Raw genomic sequence first — 21,889 nt, 5'->3', positions numbered from 1 at the left:
CAGTCTCTCATACAAAAACTCATATACACCTTGCTATGTACTTCTGGCTGCTCTCCCCCTAATGAGACAGCACACTCCTCCTCTCCACCCTGTATTCCCCATGTCCATTCAACCTGCTCCTGTCCCCCTCTGCCTTCTCATCTCACCTCCAGACAGGAGCTGCCCACATAGTCTCACGTGTCTCCCTGAGCCAAGAAGCTTACTCCTCACGAGTGTCATTTTCTGTCTTATAGTCCAGTCCAATCCCTGTCTGAAGAGTTGGCTTTGGGAATGGTTCCAGTCCTGGGCGGGGATTGCGACCTCCAGGGTTCCTCTAGTCTCAGACCATTAGGTCTGGTCTTTTTACGAGAATTTGGGGTCTGCATGCCACTGTTTTCCCACTCCATCAGGGATTCTCTGTTTTGTTCCCTGTCAGGGCAGTCATGGGTGGTAGCCGGGCACCATCTAGTTTTTCCGGGTTCAGGCTGATGTAGTCTCTGGTTTGTGTCTGACACTTCTTCACCTCTGCTAACTTTGTTACGCTCTCAACAGATACCGCTACTGCCTTGTGGCAGCTACTACCTGCTGAGCCTAAGGGGGTCTTGTCTTGCATCTGTACAACCCGCCCCCATCCGTGTTATCACAGGGTATTCCTGCATGAACATCTGGGATCTGCTCTTGCCAGTTTCCTCCTCTCCAGTTCCCCACCCTGCAGATTCCAACCAGTTCCTCTGCCCTGAATCCTGATCTTTGTCTTTTCAGCAGGACCGCCATGTTCTGCTCTGGTGACAGTTGTGTACGTGTGGTTGGCAGATAGTCTTAGGCAGAGAGCTGAGTGATTATAGTATCCATCTCGTGACTTTCTCTTCTTCCAAGAATCACAGTCTAGCACTGCTGTTAACCACTGCCTGCAACTAGTTGCTTTGTATATTTTGTCCACAAATTTATAATTGTTTACGTCAGGGAGGGACAGCTAGTATGGTACTTGGTACTCCATCCTGGCTAGAAATCAAAGTCCCCATTTTTAATTTTAGTTATTGTATTTTTATTTCTAGAGATTCTATTTGGTTCTTTTATAATTTTGCCTTATCCCTTTTTATAGTTTGGGGGGACCTAGCTTGTCCTTTATTTTATTAAACATAACAAGCAGTTCTTTTTATAATCTGTGTTTGGTAATTCTCATATCTGAAGTTTTTATGGACCTGTTTTTCTGTTACCTGTTTCTGCTAGTTCTTGCTTCTGCATTTTTGGTTACTCAGGTGCCTGGTTTTCTTGGCTGTGTCCTGAACCTTTTATTATATATTTACTTAAAGAATAATTTCAGGACTCAGATGACGGTACCTTTTTCTGGAAAGAATGGGCATATAGTACCTCTACCAGATTCCTTGGTATTACTGCTGATCTGGAACCACCTTAAACCAAATTCAGGGCATGAGATAGCCTGGGCACTCGAAGGTTTCAGCCAGAGCTGCAGTTCTATACTAGGGCTAGGCCTCTTCTACTTCATCATTGTCCTGAGCTGACAGCCCTTATCGTGTGGGGAGGGTTTTTGTAGAATCCTCATGTTTGGGGGGCTCTGGGCTTTGATTGCTATTCCCTTTGCCCTGCAAGTCATTGAACAAACATAATTTTCTGGATCAATAATTGCCTACAGAATGAAAGCACCTTCCATACATGTTTACCTTTCTGAATTCATTTTGCCCTTCAGTTCTGTACTGTCTCATTAGCTCTTAAGGAGCCCTGGTGCACAATAGTTAAGTACTGGGCTGCTAACCGAAAGGTCAGTGGCTGGAGCCCATCAGTTCCTCTGTGTGAGATAAGACCTGGTGATCTGTTCCTATAAAGATTTTAGCCTGGAAAACCCTAGGGGTTAGTTCTGCTCTGTTATGTAGGGTCACCGTGAGTCAGAATTGACGCAGTGGCACCCAACAACAACAACATTAGCTCTTAGATGATTTTAGGAAGTTTTATTTTGTTTTTTATTTTCTTTTAAACCTAGTTCTGATTATTGTTTGTAACCTAAGGATTGGGCCACATAACCTACTGTGCCTTTACTGAAAACAAAAAATTGTGTCATTTCAATTCTAATTCAAATTCATTAAGCTGTATCATCTATAAAACAGCACTGGTTACTTGAATTTTCGTATTTACTGTGAGTGGTAAATCAATTCTTGATGATTTAAAAAAAATAAAATACATTAGCTACACTACTTTTCTGCCTTAATAAGTGAAGTGTATCTTGATGGAAATATAAACGACTTTCCAACAATACGTACAGTGTAGAAATACGTACCGTGTTGTGTTGGTGTACCATCATACCATTAGGTGGTATTATAGCATTATAATACAGTGCATACTTCTATAGAAGGGGTCGTCTGAATGTGTATTAACCCTGGGATATATCAAGTATTTCACTTTTAAAAAATAGTTTGCCTCCTTAAACTCATGTGTGTTGGTGAAGAGTCCTATATGCTGAAAGATTGTAGCTAGTTAAAATTTGGTCCTTGATTTTCTATAAAATTGTAAAATTGTTTGCTAAAACAATCAAATGAATTTGGTCCTTTGTATGATTCAATTTTTGAAATTCAATTAATACGATAAATAAATATCTTTGTATTCCTAAAAAGTAAGATGCATATAAAGTACTTGAAAAATATTTTAACACAAAATAACCTGTTTTAAAATAATTTGAGTGTCTGTTTATTGTGATAAACAATTTTAGACTCTTAATGTAGGCCTAGAATTCACATTACAAACTAAAAGAATTTACAGTATTTTAAAAGGGTCATTTTTACCTTTTAAAGTGGAAACTGCTAAAACACATTTTGATAATTTACTCTAAAATGTTTGCTACATTTTTAGCTTGGGTAGGTATGAAAATTTGCATGTTTCTATTTCTTCTGTCTTTTTATATCAGTTAATAATGCCTGTACATCTACTCCTCACTTATTGACTATCTCGTTATCCGACATTTTGCATTTGTGACAGTAGTAAAAAATCTACTATCTGACTATTTTCGCATAAATGGCATAGGTCTGGTAGTAACGAACGTTAAGGTAGGAGGTGAGAGTAACGCTGCCTGTGATGGTTAAGGTTATGTGTCAACTTGCCTGGGCCATGATTCTCAGTGGTTTGGCAGTTATGTAATGACTTGGCAGCTACGTAATGATGTAGTCATCCTCCATTTTTGCATAACGCCGATTTTGCATAATGACCCGGTCTTTGGAACTTGGCCATGTCGATAAGTGAGAAGTGGCTGTAGTTAAATACAATTTATCAAAATTTTAATTTGTGTTTTCTTTTTAGGGACTTAACAGGATGAGGCTTTTTGCTTAAATGGAGGAATATTTCTTTTTATTTCCAAGAATTAAAATGATTCAAATGCTTAAATTTAATACTTTTGAGAAACAAAATGAAGCAATTTTTGTTTCTGCTGCATTGGTCACAGGCTGAAGGCATGCTTTCTGAACTGGGCTCAATGAAGCTGAAAACTTGCACCAAAAAAACCCCAAAAAACCAAACCCGTCAGATCCATTCCGACTCATAACAAAACTTGCAGCAGTAATTGTAAAACCACATTTATCCTTCTCGCCATCAGCATGTTTGGAAATGACCTTTTGAATAGTGTCATTCTCCCTGGGTGGTGCAAATGGTTAATGCGCTCAGGGGCTAACCGAAAAGTTGGAAGACTGAGTCTACCACAGGTGCCTGGGAAGAAAGGCCTGGCTGTCTATGTCTGAAAAATCAGTCACTGAAAATCCTGTGGAGCACAATTCTACCCTGGCACACACGGGCTTGCCATGAGTTGGAACTGACTTGATGGCAGCTGGTTGGACCATAGTTTTGACTGTTGTTATGCCAACTGCTATATTTTTACCATCACTCTTACCCCAAGTGGAGATAAATGGATTTGATATACACAAGTACAACAACAGAAGCCCTGGAGGCATAGCGGTTAAGTGCTACAGCTGCTCACCAAAAGGTCGACAATTCGAATCCACCAGGTGCTCCTTGGAAACTCTGTGGGGCAGTTCTACTCTGTCCTATAGGATCACTATGAGTCAGAATTGACTTGACAGCAACGGGCTTGGTTTTTTTTTTTTTTTTTTTTAAGTATAACAACTGGAAACAGTCAATGTATTAGGGATTTTCTGAGATTCGATTGTACCCCAGTTGGTTAAAGATAGTGCAGGGCAGCAGGAGTCTTGAGTTTATGTGCTGAATGCTCCTTGATTTTGGTTTTCTTGTTTTTCTTTTTGTTTGTATATTTTGGGAACTTCGCTTTGGATATTTGTGCTACTTTTAAAGAAGAATCTGTGTGCTCTCAGTGTATATTCATTTTAGAAGATAAATTTGTAATTCTATTATTAGTATTCACATTTTATTATTCCCTTTGATGTCTCATACAGGAGCCCTCTTGTTGGTTAAAGTGCTCAGCTGCTAATCGAAAGGTTGGCAATTTGACCCACCAGCTGCTCAGTGGGAAAAAGACCTGGCAGTCAGCTTCTGTAAAGATTTACAGCCTTAGAAGTCTCATGGGGCAACTGTACTCTGTCCTACAAGGTGGCTATCAGTCGGAATCAGCTTGGTGGCGGTGGGTTTGGTTTTGGTGTCTCAGAACTGTCAAAACAAATTCTGAAGAATCCAGGATTGAGAGTCTGTAAGTGCCGCCAAAACAGGCATGGTCTGCTGTTGTTGTTGTTAGGTGCCATCGAGTCCATTCCAACTCGTAGCGACCCTGTGCACAACAGCCCAGAACACTGCCTGGTCCTGCGCTGTCCTCACAATCGCTGCTATGTGTGAGCTCGTTGTTGTAGCCACTGTGTCAATCCACCTCGTTGAGGGGCTTCCTCTTTTCTGTTGACCCTGTGCTCTGCCAAGCATGATGTCCTTCTCCAGGGACTGATGCTTCCTGACAACATGTCCAAAGTATGTAAGAGGGGTCTCGCCATCCTTGACTCTAAGAAGCATTCTGGCCGCACTTCTTCCATGATCGATTCGTTCGTTCTTTTGGCAGTCCATGGTATATTTAATATTCTTCTCCAACACCACAATTCAAAGGCGTCAACTCTTCTTCGGTCTTCCTTATTCATTGTCCAACTTGCATGTGCATATGATGCCATCGAAAATACCATGGCTTGGGTCAGGTGCACCTTTGTCTTCAAGGTGACATCTTTACTTTTCAACACTTTAAAGAGGTCCTTTGCAGCAGATTTACCCAATACAATGCGTCTTTTGATTTCTTGACTGCTGCTTCCATGGCTGTTGATTGTGAATCCAAGTACAATGAAATCCTTGACAACTTCAATCTTTTCTCCATTTATCATGATGTTGCTCATTGGTCCAGTTGTGAGGATTTTTGTTTTCTTTATGTTGAGGTGCAATCCACACTGAAGGCTGTGGTCTTTGATCTTCATTAGTAAGTGCTTCAAGTCCTCTTCACTTTTGGCAAGCAAGGTTGTGTCATCTGCATAACGCAGGTTGTTAATGAGTCTTCCTCCAATCCTGATGCCCTGTTCTTCTTCATATAGTCCAGCTTCTCAGATTATTTGCTCAGCATACAGATTGAATAGGTATGGTGAAAGGTTACAACCCTGACGCGCACCTTTCCTGACTTTAAACCACTCAGTATCCCCTTGTTCTGTCCTAACAACTTCCTCTTGATTTATGTAAAGGTTCCTTCCTCATGAGCACAAGTAAGTGTTCTGGAATTCCCATTCTTCGCGATGTTATCCATAATTTGTTATGATCCACACAGTCGAATGCCTTTGCGTAGTCAATAAAACACAGGTAAACATCCATCCTTCGTGAAATATCCTTCGTGAAAGTAACTCTTGTTAGCTTTGTCTCCTGCAGGTAAGAGAATAGTCACGCAAAAATACCTGGTGGAGAGCAGTGTGATACAGAAATCTGAAGGTGCTGTAGAGTTAAGTTTAATTTGAGGGATTGGTTGGGAAGTAGTTTGAAACTTTTTGTAAGTCCCCTACAGCTTTCATTGAGTATGGTCTCAACTTTTAGTTTTGTTAAAAGTTAGGGTAAATGAAAACCTTTTTTTTTCTGTTTCCATTTTGATTTGGAGGGTTGAGGGGAAGAAAATGTTCTATTGAAGCAAGACTTTTTTTTTCTCCTCTTTTCTCCAAGGATTTTAGATTCAATGGATTACAAACTGTTCTGAGACCAGACCAGTCCATGGGCTACACTTTGTATAATACTGCCCAACCTCAAAACAACAACAACAAAAAAACCTGTTGCCCTCGAGTGGATTCCTATTCATAGCTACCCTATAGGACAGAGTAGAACTGCCTCATAGGGTTTCCAAGGAGTGGCTGGTGGATTTGAACAGTTGACCTTTTGGTTAGCAGCCGAGCTCTTAACCACTATACCACCAAGGCTCCTCTCCAGGGTCAGGGCTTGGCAAACTATGGCCAATGGGCTACAGCCGTTGCTTATGAGCTAAGAATTATTTTCACATTTTAAATGGTTAAAAAAATGAAAAGAATAATATTTTATGGCACGTGAAAATTAAGTGAAATTCAAATTTCAGCCTCCATAGTTAAATTTTTATGGGGACACAGCCTTACTGATTCGTTTATGTGTTGTCTATGGCGGCTTTTGCTCTGTGGTGATAGGGTAGAAGCAGGGATGAGTTACTATGACAGACCTTATGACCCACAAAGCCTAAAATAGTGACTGTCTGGCCCTTTACAGAACAAGTTCGCTGACCCCGTCCCAGGGCATGGCAGGGAGTTAGTGGTTAGGGGTATAGCTGAGAGTACAGACGGAGTCTGCAGCGTAATGCGTGCTTTTAAATTATCATTAGCTGACATGTGTTGTCAGACTTTGTGCTCAGCACCTCTGCATACCTATTTATGTCCTCGTTTAATCCTTGCAGCCATCCCATAACTTTTTATAAAAGTTAGATAAGTTTAGACCCCTGGTGGGCTAATTAAATACCTTTATTGCTCCCTCTTAACCCTACTGAGTATTGTTTTTTTAACCCCATAGCTCGTGAATTAAAAATGGTTAAATATTTTTTCAAGGAATCCCTGGGGTGGTGCAAATGGTTAATGTGCTCGGCTGCTAACCGAGAGGTTGGAGGTTCAAGTCCACCTGGAGGTGCCTTGGAAGAAGGGTCTGGCAACGCACTGCCAGAAAATTAACCACTGAAATCCGTTTGGATCACAGTTATACTCTGACATATATGGGGTCACCATGAGTTGAAGGCAAGTCGCCACAACTGGTTAGAACAAAAAACCACAACTCAACTTTAAGATAATAGCAGATTCCTATCACAAAATAGGAAGGATACAACAGGTAAAGTACTGATTACAGTAAAAAAGAGTTTTCAGTGACTTTTGGAGGTGCAGTAAGGCTTTCAATATTTTGCCTCTACCACTCATTAAGCTGCAAAATGGAAGCTCTTATCATATTATTGCCAAGCTCTGTTCAATTAACATATTCATTTATTTATTGCTTAAAGGAGGTTTTGACGTTCTTAAAGCAGGCGGTAAAGAACTCAGCTTTCCATGGTAGCTGTTATTTGTTTTCCTCCGCTTTGCATGTCCTCATTCAGCAGCTAAAGCTGATAGTTACCAGCTTTACATTTGATGCATGAGTCGGCTTCATCCTAAAGACCCTCACAAACCAAATCTTCACACTGGCAGTTTTTTTCCTCCTGTAATTGAAAAAGTGTTACTGTAATTGCTCCAGTCACTATGATGAAAGAGTGACTACAGTTTTACATTGCTATTTTATCAGTTTATAAACACCTGGGAAGTGATTATGTTCAGTATTTACGTTTTAGAACGCAGTACTGTAGAAAGTCATTGCCAGATCGCACTGCCTCTTCTCAAGCCGTGGTTAGTTTTGATATCCCTCGTCTGAAACTACCCGAGACCTCAAGCCAGAAATGCCGACGTGCACTGTCCTGGCAGCTGTGTCCTGGTTCTGAATGAGGCTGTTATTCCTCTGTACATTGTAACAAAGCCATTGACTTGATGGCAGATGTGTTAAAGGAGGAGGAAGAGCTTTACAGACAGCAGGACTTATTCCTTAATAACATATGAGGATTTCCTTCCAGATGGTTCTAAGAATATATAGAATATAGACTTTATCATGGAACTGTTAATGAAAATTTGGGGCTCACCAACAGTCGTTGCTCAGGTGTTTTTAGACTCTATATAGCCTGTGTTTCACCACTTACTATTTGAATTTAATATTTCTATTTTGTTTGAAGTGTATGCTAACTTACAATGGTAAATCACAACATCTGTTCTTGTCAGGAATACACAAAATTTTAGCTATTTGAACTGTTGGAATTACTTGTAATTGAACTATGCATATTTGAACTAGTTTTTAATATATTTATTAGTTGGATAGTATTAGTATGGATAGTATTACGGTACCCCCTTCCCCCGCCAGGTGACTGAAGAATGTTTTGGGTTAATAAAATATCTGGATTTTACTTAAACAGTGATTCTCTCTTTTGTAGGAGTCTCTACATCTAAGACTTAACTCTCTGTAGTGCTTTCTACCCAATATAGCATATTCTATGCTCATTTCTTAGCACGTATTATAGTGATTCCTTGTTCCTAAAAATTTGCAATGGACAGAATATTGGGAGTTCTTTTTTGCAGCTAGACCACAGGGGACCAGAGTTGCATACTGTATCTGTGTCTGTAAAACTCCTTGGAAGCAAGCCAGCATGTTATAGTGAGAGTCATACGTAAGCTGTGAGCCACTGAAAGGCTTGCACGATTGTCACAACCGTCCTGAGCAGAGGAAGCGTTTGGAGATTCAGCAGTAAAGCCACAGCAGCAGGAGCAACAAGCAGCACTGGTGGTAGAGAAGACAGGGCAGGTTCACACTTAGCGTATTTCACTGTGGGAGTCAGTGAGCGAGCACACAGCTCCCCGTCCTGCCGGCGGAGCAGGGAAACCAAGACTGTGTTGCAAGACCTTCCTAGTGTCATGTTTATGATGTTAAGTCATGTGACAATACTCTACCATAAGTTGCCAACTTCGCTTCCCCTAGAGATGATCCTTTGCTGCAGTGCCCTTTTTTTTTTTCTTTCTTTTTGAAAGAAAAAATTGTGCAATGTGTGTTTATGGCTACACCATGCCGAGGCGACACTTAGCAGTAAATAATCTGTGTATCCCTGAGGTAAGGTTCTGTTTCTGCTTTCCCTGCACAGTGCTGCTGCAGCACGGAGCTGATCCAAACATTCGGAACACTGACGGGAAATCAGCCCTGGACTTGGCAGATCCTTCAGCAAAAGCCGTCCTTACAGGTAAGAAGACAGAGAGCTACCAGATTGTCTCATTTATGGAACTACTCATTTGATGTCTTAAAATCTTGATGTACTGAATTTGTTTTTCTCTACTGATGAAGCTAAACAAATGTAGATGCCATTATCTACTACTTTATTATTGATTTGCTCTATTAACTATCTTATTAATTGCTTCGCTGTCAGAGGTAAGGATTGCTTATTCTACTCAGCATTTCAGAGAAGTACAGCATTAAATGACAGCATATGTTATTCTCTCAGACTTTAGTCTTTTCTTTTTAATGGTCTCTATCATAATTTTCCTGGACCTCATCGTCTCCGTTGGTTCTGTTTAAGACCTTCACTGTTGGGCAGGCAAGGGCATTTGTATTGCTGTAAAAGTAGTTTTGGTCGGAAAGACAACCTGCTGCCTTATTACTCAGAGCAATAGTTAAATAAAATATGCTACTGCCCTTCCCTGGACACCCATTTGTATTTTTATCGTATCTTTTCACTTCTTGTTTATCATGATAGCTAAGTAATTTTTACCTGAGGCAATATGTACCTTTTTACCTTCGATGACAAAAATTTTGGGCTTAAGTGTTAATTTTTATTATGGTACATGTCAAGAACCAGCAAAGAGGAAATGTTAGACTAGAAAGGCTCTCTGATAACAATATAGAAAATAACGCTTAAGTGATATGATATTGAGCAACTGTTTTCATTGATCTTGATCCTCACAATGCTGTGTTGGATCTATTTTTGTTTTTGTTTTCAGCATCTAAGTTCTGCTCCCTTTGCCCTCCTTTACTTAACTGACCTCTGCAATTTGGAGCCTCTTTGTCACTGCAGTGCTAACAGTATTGTTTCAGCTTGGTGTGGAAGTAAATGACTTTTGACTACCTTTTAAATTGCCCGTGTTTGAAGAAAATCAATCTTTTGTTCACTTTTAAATTCAGAGTCCATGCTCTCCATTTCTAGCAGATTCTGAGGGGAATGGACTATGTTTATGTACAGAAAGCTTTGAAAGATATATGCAGTTTTGTTTAGTTACTCTGCATGGAAAGACAGGTTCCCACTGTTCCGAAATTAATACAATCTCTGCTAAATCAGAGCAATATGGTTCTCTCAATTAATGAAAGGTTAGGTGATTCAGTTGCTGAATCAAGATAACATGCATTAGAGGAGTAAAGCTATTTTAATCCAGTGTAGATAAGGAGAAATTTAAATATATAATTTTAAATAATGAAATTAAAATATATAGCCTTTTTGGAGCTTTTCAGTCTCTTTCTAACAGAGCCCTGGGCAGCAATAACAGCTTTAGAGTGGTCTATGACCAGAGAAATACAGTCGTAGAGGCATCTTATAGATGCTGAGCAAGACTTATCTCTATAGCTCAGTGTTCTCTCTCTGACCTTCTCGTTAGATTAATTTAGTTCAGCACTGTTTTGAGATTCAAGTTCACTTTTTTTAAAAGACAAAGTTTAAGTATACGTTACTGACAATGAGAAGCTATATCCTAATTTGTAATGCATTTTAGAGGGGACTGTGCTGGCTGTTGGTAGTTGGGGAAAGAGCTGTGGCAGTGATAACTCATGGTGAGGAAGATCCCTGGAGGATGGCTGCCATAGCTTTTCAACTTGATTCCAAGAGCACCTGGCATTGCACTCTTCTTGGTCATAATACTGATTTCATCAATTGTTCCTTTTCAGAATGTCGACTTCTTTGGACATGATATGCAACTTTTCGGATATGTTTTAAAAGAAAAGCAACTTTTTTAATAGTCAATCTTGTTGCAAATATAAACCAGTGATAGTTATACATTTATGTTATATAATGCAATGAAAATATGTGCCACACTTTTTTCAGCTCATGCAGATTTTGTACTACACAATTGTTGCCAGTGGAATTATGGTGGAAGTATTATTTCCAAAGCTAAACTAAAAAGAGTAAGCGTTGATAAAAAGGGAATCTTTGGAAGGGATCCCTTCATTTAAAGCTGGGGGAGGTTATTCTGGGTGAGGTGTCGTTCTTTACTTTTAGGCCAAGAGCCCTTGTCGTGCCTCTGCTTTCACTGGAGAGTGAAGCTACTCTTCTGAATTTTTTCTCTTTGGGGATTTAGTTGCTGCAAATGACTTCTCAGTACTCACTTTTATGTTATTACTTTTGTGCATCAGGCCAAACTGCATACAGGTAATTTGTATCTTCCTTAAAGGAAGCTGACAAAGTAAAAAATCACATTTTGCAGAACATTAAAAAATGTGTGAATGACTAATACTTTTTTATACAGATATAATGCCTGGATCTTTACAAAGCTATACAGAGCAACAGTATACCCTTAGTTTTATAGTTAAGGGACTCAGCATATAGCTATTTGCTTTGGATGGTAAACTTAGATATTTAAAAGAGAACAAACCGGAATAACCAAACCCATCGCTGTCAAGTCAATTCTGACTCATAGCGACCCTATACGACAGAGTGGAACTGCCCCATGGGGTTTCCAAGGAGTAGCTTGTGGATTTGAACTGCTGACCTTTTGGTTAGCAGCCAAACTCTCAACCACTGCATCACCAGGGCTCCATTTAAAAGAGAGTACTTAATTGGAATTGTGTAAGTGAATGATATGGTTAAAAGAAATCATTAGTTTGGTTTTGTTTTTTTAATGACTTTGAAGTTCTGAGCAGTCAGCTGCAGAACTCGGAGGTGTTGTTTTATTTCCTCCCTTTATTAGCTTTGGAGGAAATGAGGGTATTAAAAATCTAAAGCAGTCTGTGTAAATTTTGAGGAGCAGATTTTGGCATGTTCTGATTATATTTTTTAATAGCATTTTTTGGCTATTTTTCTATTTATAAAAGAAATGCATTCATTGTGGGAATGAAGGAAAATAGGAAAAGCATGACAAAGAAAAAAAATCCTACCATCTAGAGGTAACCTTTTGGTATACCTTATTTATAACCTTTTTTATATGAGTAGCACGCCCCATGCTCTTCTTTCTCTTTAACCTAATGAGGCTTATGCTATATGTGCTGTAAGTAATCTTTTAAAAATATTATTATTATTTACAGGAACATTCCCAGAAAGCATTAGGTATTCTTCCGCAGCATGAGTTTTTAATGACGTCATGGTATGTGCTTCTTAGTTTTTTGACCTAGTCTTCTAGCATTTAACAATAGGTAATAGATAATTTTCAACCTTTATCCTTGTGAATTTAGATTCTTTATCAATTCCTTTAAAATTACACATCTTTACCCTATTCAGTCTTAGCACCCAGAAATACAGTATATCTCTGCATTCTTGACTTTGAAGTATGTTAGGGCTTGGAGAATAAGGCGCTTCCCCTTTAAGAGGCTCCAGCGCATGTGGAGGTATCATGGGAGAGCCACATTTAAGTTAAAGGTGGTGACAAAGGGAATGTTCATTGAGAGCGTGAGGATGGAGAGGTGTTTGTTAATCATGAAAAGGGGATTCTGTGAGGAACACAGGAAAGGATAGAAGGTAACAGTGGGAGTTTGGGTCAGAAGACAAGGAAGGTGACAGCAGATTGAAGTTAGGAGTTCGGGAAAGGATGGATGACCGAAGGAGCATTTATCATTGACAGGACCAAGGATGATGGCGATGTAAAGTGCGTGGATTTAGAGGGCTACAAATTTGCCAAGATAATTGGTCCCAATAGTTTCTTAGTAGATTTAGGGGTAGGAGGGCAGATGTGATCATTAAGGTTCTGTGTGTCAACTTGGTAAGGCCATGATTCTCAGTGGTTTGGCAGTTATGATGTAGTTTGGCAGCCAGGTAATGATGTAATCACTTTCATAATATGAGATTTGATATAATGCGAGCACCTCCATGATGGGATCTGCTGTGAGCAGCCAGTCAGTTGAAAGGGAAGTTCCTTGGGGGTGTGGCCTGCATGGAATATAGGTGGACTTTCCGGCAAAGCTTGCTGGCTTTTGCTCTGCTCTGGATCCTGCTTTCGGCTCATCAGCACCTGACCTCCAGTTTTGGGGACTTGAGCTAGCAGCCAACCTGCCGCTCTTGGGATTCGTTGGCCTCTGCTGCCTGTGAGCCAGAGGCCTGCTGTCTGACTGCCCATCTTGGATCTGCCAGCCCCTGCAGCTGCATGAGTCAGGAGAAGCCTCCAGCCTGACCCATGGTCTTGAGACTTTCTAGCCCTTACAATTGCATGAACTATTTCCTTGATATAAATCTCTTTATTTATATATTTATACACTTCACTGGTTTTGTTTCTCTAGAGAACCCAGCCTAGGACAATGGGTCTCTCTGCCTCCACTTTTACCTCACTCAGTTCTCCTCATTGTAGCTGGACTGATCTTTCTAAAACATAAATCACATCATGACCCCCCATGATCAGAAAATTCTTTAATATATTCTGTTACACCCTGGACAAAATCCAGACCCTTTAACCATGGCCTGTCCTGATCGCCCCCGGCTTCCGTATCTCTGATGTTGTCTTCTACTCTCTTCTCCCTTGATCTCTCTGCTTCAGCTACAGCCAGAAGCTTGCTGTTCATCACGCAGATGAAGCCCTTTCCTGTGTCTGGGCTGATACCTGCTATTTACTGAAACTGGAACACTGCTCCTAGAACTTCTCATGTTCATCAGCCAAATCCGCTTAAATGTCTCCTGTTCAGGGCGGCCTTCTGATCCCCCAATACAATTACCCTCCTTTGCTTTCTTCATGAATTTATTGATCCCTGAAATTGCATTATATTGTTTGACCCAGTAGAATGAAAGTTTCACAAGGGTGTGGACTTCTGTCTCTCTTGCTCATCACTTTGTCTTCGGGACTTAGTAGAGTGCCTGGTATGTAAAATGCCTAAATAAGCAGAGAGATCTAAGGTCTGATGACTGGTAGCTGAGGGCAGCATGTTTTCCAGGTCCTACAAATACCGTTAATCCTTTGCCCTCTCCTGCCATATTATAGTAGTCTTACTAACTTTCTACTTCCTAAAAATTGCCTTGAGTTTCTTGTACTCATTTACACCTCTTAAAACGTAAGCGCATTTAAAAAGTTACTCTTTGGTACGATGGGTGAGGTACGTACTGAGCCTTTATCAGCAGATTCCTTGGCTGGCGCCTTTAATTGATCTTGGAAAGATCAGCCTACCTGCAGTGCCACATCAGACTTCCAGATGTCAAGCCAGGGCATAATTTTTGTTCTTTTGTTTGTCATTGCTCTGTTAATGCATCGCTTTTCACACTACCCACACAACATTGTGGCATGTTGCGTGTCACGTAGAATACATTTTTGCTACTGGTTTGTATTACCGAAGACAGATTTCTCATGCTGTTAATTTGAACTTTAGGAATTATTTATATCAGTTATTAGGAAACCTAATAGTGTACTACGAATCCGGGAAAATAAACCATAAGAGGAAATAAACCTCATCTTACTTTTGGAGCCCTGGTGGCGCAGTGGTTAAGCTGCAAAAGGTCGGCAGTTCGAATCCACCAGCTGCTCCTTGGAAACCCTATGGGGGCAGCTGCACTCTGTCCCATAGGGTTGATGTGAGTCGGAATCGACTTGATGGCAACGGGTGTGGTTTGGTTTTTTATTTTACCACTAAAGAAATGCTGTATGTTTATCCATCTCAGTTTTATTAGGGAAAAATTATGTTAAGATGAATTCCTGATTTAAAAAAATTGAGTCGGAATCAGCTCGACAGCACTGGGGTTTTTTTTATAGCAAAGGAAGTTAAAATTTTTTTATGTAGAAATAAAACGGTGTGAATACTCATTTTAAAGATAGGTTGAAAATGTTAATCCTTTAATTTTAAGGAAAGTTTTATTAGTAATTTGATCCATTCATTTTATAATTTTGGACATGAGTAGGAAAGTTGAAGGTTTGGTCATTAAATGTGGTTGAAACGCTCTTTGAAACCTTAAAAAAAAAAAAGAAAACAATTTAGAAGAGGAACATAAAATTAGTACCTTTTTAAAAGACCATATACGACATAGGGCACAGTGATTTACATTTGGACGTGTTATTTGAACCTAAAACTATGTTCTCTGAAGGTAGTTAATTTCATCTTTTTACCACCTATCTGATTTTGGTAGTTTTTATTGAAACTTTTTTTTTTTTTTATTACTTGCAGCAAGGTAATAACAAAACAAAACTTTCCTTTAGAAGTTAGATGACTTAATACAAAATACAACAATGATAATAATAATGTTAACTGACCCCACCTGAGTGCTTCTCTGAGCTAGTCATTGAATCCTCCCAGCAACAGTAGGTATGTATTATCGTACTACTCATTCTTACAGGTGGAGAGGTTAAGTTACTTTTGCAAGTTCACACAGTCATTAAGGGGAATTATTGGGATTTGAACTCAAGGTTTTTGACTCAAGAATCACTATGTTTATATATGCAAAATCAAATCTTTTACCCACCCATTCATTTGGAAGGATGTGGTATAAAACATTTTTGAAAATTAGGAATATCCCATAAACTCAGGGCTTAAATCCAATCTGTTAATATAATTTTTCACTTTCTTAGATTAAAGATTTTTCCTCTCAAAAGAAGAAAATGTAATTGATCAATATTATCTGCAAGATTCTTCATTGTATTATTAGTATAAAATGACTTAATAAGATAATAAATTGATTTTTCCAACTTTATAAATTCCTTTAAACCTTTGCTCTCTAGTCGGTTGGCTTGATTAACGTTAATTTAATACCTTAAAAAAAGACAGTATTTATAATTCATAAGGAAAGGTGTAGTGTACAAAATGTTTGAGCTGTTCATAGGTAAGAGGCCGCTCAAATAATGTAAATAGGCCTTCCTCGAACTACAAGCTCTCATGCAAATGTGCACACGCTCACACGTAAACACACTGTGGAGTGGCAGGGAATAAAAATTGTCTTTTTGTTTAGATAACCCCAGTACTCTAGTACTTCGAGGTCTTTCCCATTAACCTTTTTTGTGTAATGTAAACCAGCAGGCTTACATCTTTAAAACCAGCGTGATCTTTCAGCTCATCAAATATGACATATTTGTGAAACATAATAACTTGGTAGTGTATACCCCAGGAGAAACTGTCATTTTCCCTAGCAAACTGTAGTAACTGTATAGCATTTTCTTTGGAATTTGGATTAGAGGTTCGACTAGCATCAAACTGCTGCTAATTTAAATGGTTCCTTTAAAATTTCTTAGAATAATTGCTATTAACAGTTGCTTTTTTAAAGTAGCACATGTGACACTAGATTTCATTGATGCTTTGACGTTGTAAGGGTTAATAGCTCTGTTCTTAGAAATTTTTAAATTTATATTAAACTGTTATTTTGACGTAACTGTAGATTCACAAAGGAGCCCTGTGGTGCAGTGATTAAAGCACTTGACTGCTAACCAAATGTTGGCGGTTCGAACCCAGCAGCCGCCCCATGGGAGTAAGATGTGGTAGCTTGCTTCGGTAAAGATTTACAGCCATGGAAGCCCTGTGGGGCAGTTCTCTGTCCTATAGGGTCACTATGAGTCCGACTGCAGCAGGGTTTTTTTTTTTTTTTTTTGGTTTGGTATATTATTTAATGAAAATTCAACTACCTTTTTTGCTTCAAAATTGCATTTTAAATCACTGGCTAATGTAGTTGAGCTATTCGTATGATTCATCTGTTGTTGCTAATGGCAAGCTTTCCTATTGTTATTTCTCCAAATTTTTATTATTTTTATTTGAAAAATTTCCAACCTATAGAAAAGATAAGTGTACAGTGAATACCTATGTACGTTTTCTCTTAGGTTCACCAGTTGCTACCATTTCACCAGGTTTACTTTTGCTCTTTTTCTCTTCATGTATGTTTTGTTTCTTTTTCATCTTTGAACCATTTGAGAGTTACCTGCAGGCACCATGGTGCTTAATGCTTAAATCCTTAGCATGTAGTCCTAAAAACAAGAGTATTCTCCTGTATAACCAGAGTACTGTTACCATACCTGGGAAACTAAGCATTAAGGTATTGCTGTTATCCGACATACAAGTCATCCTCCTACAGTTTTATACATTTCTTGGTCTATGACCTTTCCCATCGACACCAGGTAACTCCCTCTCTTTAAACAGCTTTTGAGCCCTTTGAGCCCTTTCATAGACACTTATCATTGATATATCATTTCACCTGTCCCTAATCATCACCCCTTTTCAACAGATGCACTTAGTCGTCACTGAAATATTTGCCTTTTTTCTTTTATATCTTTTACTTTTGGTTTAATGGTGTTACTATTATCTTTGTCTATGTTGTTTCTTACAGAGATATTTGGATGTAAGTAGTAAATGTGGAAAACAGTACATTTCCACTTACATTGTTGTCATTATTGTTGTCAGTTGCCATCTAGTCGACTTCAACTCACGGTGACCCTATGTGTGCAGAGTAGAACTGCTCCATAGTGTTAAGTGCTTAATAAATGCATGATCAAACTGTTTTCAAAATCAAATTAAAACAGACATTGTGGTATGTCACTTCTAAGATTAGGTCATAAATGACTGTGGCTTTTGTCTTGGGCTCTGTCTTTCTCATTCTCTTGGATCACTTGCTCTGGAGGAAATAAGCTGCCATGTTGGAGCTGCCCTATGGAGAAGTCCATGTGGTAAGGACAGAGTTCTCCTTGGCCAACAGCCAGTGAGAAACTGAGGCCTTGTAGCAAGCGCGTGAGGAAGCTTGGACGCAGATTCTCCAGCTGCATTTGAGCCTGAGAGATTTTAGCACCAGTCTATGGCTTGACTGTACCCTTGTGAGCAACACTGAACTAGAATCATTCAGCTAAGCTGCTCCCAGGTTCCTGACTCTCAGAAACTATATGAGGTAATAAATGTTGTTTTAAGCTGCTAATTCTTGAGGCAGTTAGGCAGAAATAGATTACTAATACACAGTGGGAAATTAAAAGAAGACACATTTAATTTCTTATATATTTTTTTACAAATAGAAACACAAGAATGATGTACCAAAAACATTGAAGTTAGTCATTTACAAGGTGTGAGGAGTCTATGTTGAAGGGACAGGGTAGGGAAGACTTTATTCCTAGTGTATACTTTTTTGGTATAATTTTAATTTCTGGAGTTATGTTAATGTCCTACATTTTCAAAAATTAAAATTAAATCAACAAAGATGGGAAAAAAAGCAAACCTAAAATTTGAACGCAAACAGAAACAAATGATGAACCAACTATATCTCAAATAAATAACCACATTGAGAGAAACAGAAGTAATCTGTGTTGACTTTATATCTTCAAATGGGAAAAAAAGAATTTGAAAGTAACCTTGAATTATTTTTAATAGTTTTTTTGAAGTGATATAGAAGAGTAATTCTGCAACTCCATTATGTTTATCATAGGATTGAGCAAATGAATTAATGTGTTGGGAGCAAGGGCTCTTACTCAGAAATATACAAATGTGGAATGAGGGGAAGACAAAGGAGAACCTTGTGGAGTTGTACTGAAATTGTAGGTATCAAAATCATGGGGGAAAAGTATCTCCTAGCTCTGCCTGCAGAAAAGACCTAGAAGCAGTGACACCCCAGTAGCAATGGAGCACACGTACTTTTCAGATTTTGGTTTCTATGTGCTATTCCCATTAAAAGTTACCAGAACTCCTTGAAAAAAAATGATGTCAGGGCTAGGTCAAAGAAGGTACAAGGTGAGCTTGGACCATCTTAATTGTACTAGAAAATAAGGAAGTGCCAAAAAAAAAATGAACAGTGAAGGTATATCAGAAGACACTGGAACCAGCTTGAAGAGGCTCCCAGTACCAAACCGGTACAATCTGAGCATCAAAGTAAATAGTGGTAGCAATGGATTGTAACCCATTGAATAAAATAGGAATCAATGTGTTCATACAGTGATAATAAATGAATGTATGAACGAATGAGTGGGTGAATAGAGAGCGCCTCTTTCTATGGGTAGAATGACCACTGATAAATGTGGAGGGAGTGGGTGAAGCTGGAAAATCACCATTTGTAACTAGCATAATAAAGATTGGTTAATGCTAAATCCCGGGGACCAAGTTTGATAAGGAGCAGCAGTATATCTGCATGGTTCTCAATGAGTTTATCCAGGTGTTTATTGTTAGGAAAGCTGACTAGACAGTGGGGAAATCTGACAACACCTTTACTAGGGGATCAGAATTAACATCAGCAATGAAAGTCAAATAAACCTGGTGTACTGGGGGATACAGTACCTGAGAAGGACACAACATTTATTATGTTGTATTTAGTCAGCGATGCACAACTAAATCTCATGAGAAAAATTACACAAATTCCTATTTAGGCACATCCTACAAAATAACTGGTCTGTATTTTTTTTTTAAATGTCAATGTCTTGAAAGACAAAAAGTGGCTAAGGAATTGTTCCAGATTAAAGCAAACTGAAGCAACATAACGACGACATGCAAAATCTATGATGCTGGGCTGGAGGGGAAAAATACCGTTTATGGGTATTATTGGAACAGCTGATAAATTTGGAATATGTACTGTATATTAAACTGTGGTACCAATGTTAACTTTCCTGAGTTTAATTTCTGTACTGTGGTTATATAAGAAAATATCCTTGTTTTTAGGAAGTAGACACTGAAATAATAAAAGGCCAGGAAACACGATGTATTGCAGCCTTCACAAATGGTTCATAACAATTTATTACATAGATGCATACAGGGGAGGGGAGAAACAGGATATAAAGCACCTGCGGCAAAATAATTAAAACTTGGTGAATCTGGGTAAAGGAGATACAGGACTCTTTTGTACTAATTTTGCAGTTTTTCTGATAGTTTGAAATTATTTCAAATGAAAAGGTTTAAAAACTTACCACTCTGGGCCAAAAAAAAAAAAAAACTAACACAGTTTGGTCAATAACTTACACATCACCATGTCTATGCTATTTTTTTTTTTTCTTTTTAATTCTTCAACCACAGATAGCCTGTTTTTAAATTACTGTTTTTTTTTTTTTTTTTTGGTTGTTTAGGAAAAGCTCAACCCTTTTCTTTACATTTGACTTCTAGCTGTATTGATGCTCTTTACTCCCCCCAAATTAAGTGCCTGTTTCTGTTCTATGAATAAAGGTCAGAGTTCCCTTGCCTCATTTTAAATCAGAGCATTACCTTACGGCGTTGTATAGTTGTTAACTTGCCTTGTTTTCCTCTCACTCTGAAGAAAGCTCTCGGGCGTTAAATTTGCTGCGATTGCTTTGAAGCACGTGGTAACTTTTTTCTTTTCTCCAAGAACACAATAAACTCAGTGTTCCTAGTCGAGTGGGAATACATTCACTTTCTTCTTTGAGGATGTATTTATTACCTTAGTGATCACTAGATAAGTACTAACTAGTTCCCATGAAGCTTTCTAACCAAATAAACCTTCTTAGCTTTGTGCCTATGTCTCTGGTATGTAGGGGCAGCATTTTCCCTTCTCAGGGAGAGGATCGGGCTCATTTAGAGTGCCAGTAATTTAGAGCATCTCAAAATGGTGCATTTCATTATCAGCTTTTCTCTGACAGTTTTATAATTGCTAGACTTCTTACGTGGAAATTGAAAGTCATCTGAATTGACGGCCTGACAGGGCGTGGGGAGGAACACAGTGAACTACATGCCCAAGTCACTTTTAATTAAAGTAGAAAATGTGTAGTTATTTGAACTGACTATAACTGTTGTGGTGGCGTAGTGGTTAAGAGCTACAGCTGCTAACCCAAAGGTTGGCAGTTCGAATCTACCAGGCACTCCTTGGAAACCCTATGGGGAAGTTCTACTCTGTCCTGTAGTGTGCTATGAGTTGGAATCGACTCAGTGGCAATGGGATGGATGAGCGTTGTTTTATATCTGGGTTTTTTTTTTTTTTTTAAGAAGGAGAATTTTGGAAATTAATTAAACAGAAAATCAGCCCCTAGATAAGGAGTGGTTTACAAATAGACTGTCCATTGTTTTGTGGGTTATGAGAATTTATTTTGTCTTTACCAGTTTGAATCTTATTTCTTTTCTTTCTGAAGAGAAGTAACGTCCTGTGGCCAGGTTTTGTTTCTACTCTTTTCTTTAGGATTTTTCTTTGTGAGGAAAACTTCATTCCTATTTATAATTCTAGTTATATGTACTTGGCCTCAGTGTTTGGAAATGGGCCCCAGGTGAGTGAAAAAGGAATCTTTTTCTCTACTGATGTTCTAATCTTTCCACATGTTGTTTTTCTATTATTCTGTTACCCTGAAAGTGAATGATATATTGCTTATGACAGGATATAAAAATGACTCTTGTTTGTAGAAGTTATTAGAATGCCAGTGGCAGTAACCGGTCATGGGAGAGTATTCTTTTCTCCAGAAGAGCAGCAAGTTCTGTGAACTTGTTTGCAAAATAAGTCTACTTTCATTTTTAAAAATCTAATAAGGCCAAATAAAATACTGCATGCCTGTACCCTTCGTAAAACAAAAATATACGAAGAAGAAATATTGATGACGGTTTATACTAGAGAAATATTGATGCTGGTTTATACTAGAGAAATATTGATGCCGGTTTATACTAGAGAAAGCCAGCCAGGAATGCAGAAGGGACAGAAACTCAACAAAGTACAGATGTAATATTGAAATGCTTTATACTTAGTATCATCACACCAAAGGTTTGCAGTTTTATTCACTCCTTTCTTTTAAGGAAATATTTCTATACACAGACTTCTCAA

The 21,889-nt window shown here is 38.6% G+C and overlaps 1 protein-coding gene across 1 annotated transcript in view; it reads left to right on the top strand.

Annotated features, from left to right (window-relative positions):
- Positions 1 to 21,889, top strand: part of TNKS (tankyrase) — a 201,564-nt gene that overhangs the window by 55,460 nt on the left and 124,215 nt on the right. The window contains exon 3 of the mRNA XM_003412556.4: positions 9,173 to 9,268. Coding sequence (XP_003412604.3) covers positions 9,173 to 9,268 — 96 coding nt within the window. The remainder of the gene's footprint in view (positions 1 to 9,172; positions 9,269 to 21,889) is intronic.

This window comes from Loxodonta africana, chromosome 19 (genome assembly GCF_030014295.1).
Source record: "Loxodonta africana isolate mLoxAfr1 chromosome 19, mLoxAfr1.hap2, whole genome shotgun sequence".
Taxonomy (NCBI): Eukaryota; Metazoa; Chordata; class Mammalia; order Proboscidea; family Elephantidae; genus Loxodonta; species Loxodonta africana.
Note: the sequence above shows the minus strand (reverse complement) of the source record. Positions and strands in the feature narration are given on the sequence as shown.